We start from the raw sequence: 1814 nt of genomic DNA, 5'->3' as shown, positions 1-1814 counted from the left end.
TTTTAGTTGTATTTTCTGATATTATAATTTTATTTTAATTGTTTTTCAATTTTCCAATTATTTTCTTAAATATGAACATTGTTGATATTTTCGTATTTGTTGCTTCATTGATCTATTATATCCGTCAATTCAGATACACCCATACTAAATTTAAAAAAAAACACACACAACATAACACTTTACAAATATGCATATCCTAAAACACTAGTGCATCCAAAAATGAATCTATGATAACTGAGGATTTTTTTGGATAATAGGATGCAAGATCAAAATTCAATTTCATTATTTTCATTTAATAAAATATTATGGAAGACAAAAGTTATTATTAATTATATAATATGTGATACTAATGACCATCTTACAATGTAAATCTCTTGGCTTTCGACAAAAATAAGAATTTATAATTTATTCTGAAGGTACAAAATTATTATCCATGAATTAAATATTTTGCCATAATTTGAAGCACTTGTACACTCTGTCGATAATCATCAACAACTCTTGCGAGTAAAGCACTGGTTTTATGTTGATGAAGACTATCAATACATTGAAGAATGTATTCCATAACATCGTCTATGTTTTTTACCATGGATGGATACTGCATGTTCGTCAAATCCATTGATGCATGTATAAGCTTAACAGGGACACCATAAGCACTGACAAAATTTGATTTACATTGAAGATAATAGTTTATTTCAGTAATATTATCAATTTGATAAATCAATTTTGTTATTAATCTATTAGTGTTGGTTGAATTTGCAATAAGAGAATCCATTATGTAATCTGTGAGATCAATAAGACTTACACCTTTCGCACCTCCAGGTTTTGAGTTGAGAATATTCGTACAATATAATGAGTCGGAGGATTCTTTGCAAATAATATCTACTTCAACAACTTTATTTAAAATTGAATTGGAGGAAGAAACATATGCAAGAAGAAGCACCAACAAGAAAAAAGAGTAGTGACTCATTTTTATGTTTTTCTTTTCTTATTATTATTTCTTCTTTTATTTTATTTTGTATGTTTTCCTAATTGATTTTAGGTTTAGTTTTATAGCTTTCGTTTGTCAACTTGACAACATTATAATTATAATATTTGATATGCATTGATTATTCAAATTATGGTCAATAAATGAAATTAATTATATTCCATAAAATAATGTTTTTCTTAGTATATTTCCTGTTTGTGTTTTTAATTGATTATAGACTTGATTAATTTGCAGTCATTAATTAATTCAAAATCACATGGATGAAACAATAAAAGTCTAAAACTTAATTTTCAAGCAATAGTGTTAAATCTCGCTCATAAGAGAGTTCTGTAGCTTATTATAAATTTTCTCACTCTTAAAAATTATTCTGTAAATTTACACGTAAAAGAGATCCGGTTTATTTAAAAGACTGATAAAAAATTAAAATGTTAATATTTATATGAATTAACTATTCTTGTTAAGGTCAATAAATCAAAAAAATATAATTAATGCAATTTTTTAAAAAAATAATAATAAAATTTCATCACACGTGAATTTTGGAGACTTCAAATAATTTTATTGATGTATCAAAACGTCTTTGAAAAATGGAATCAACCTTCAAATTCACACTTCTACTGTTGTATTTTCATTCTTCTTAATTGGCGTTTCTATAATCTTTTCACATCTTTTCTTTAAAAAAGACATTTTAAATTAGCACAAAATAATAATAATATTAATGATAATATTTAGGTTTAATTACATTTTTAATCTTTCTATTTCATATTAATTACAAAAAAATAATTATTTATTTATTTATTTGGTTTTCAAATTTATTTATTGATTTTAAACA

The 1814-nt window shown here is 23.9% G+C and overlaps 1 protein-coding gene across 1 annotated transcript; it reads right to left on the bottom strand.

The window, feature by feature from the left end:
- Nucleotides 1-427: 427 nt before the first annotated feature.
- LOC127097316 (uncharacterized) lies at nt 428-967 on the bottom strand. Its single transcript, XM_051035815.1, has one exon. The coding sequence runs from the start codon at nt 965-967 to the stop codon at nt 428-430; it is 540 nt and encodes a 179-aa protein (XP_050891772.1).
- Between the last annotated feature and the right edge of the window lie 847 nt (nt 968-1814).

Source organism: Lathyrus oleraceus, chromosome 1 (assembly GCF_024323335.1).
Source record: "Lathyrus oleraceus cultivar Zhongwan6 chromosome 1, CAAS_Psat_ZW6_1.0, whole genome shotgun sequence".
Lineage (NCBI taxonomy): Eukaryota > Viridiplantae > Streptophyta > Magnoliopsida > Fabales > Fabaceae > Lathyrus > Lathyrus oleraceus.
The sequence above is the reverse complement of the archived record's forward strand: the minus strand, read 5'-3'. Positions and strand labels throughout refer to the sequence as shown.

Excerpts from the sequence above, each read along its gene's own strand:
- LOC127097316 (XM_051035815.1), bottom strand. The coding sequence starts at position 967 with ATGAGTCACTACTCTTTTTTCTTGTTGGTGCTTCTTCTTGCATATGTT.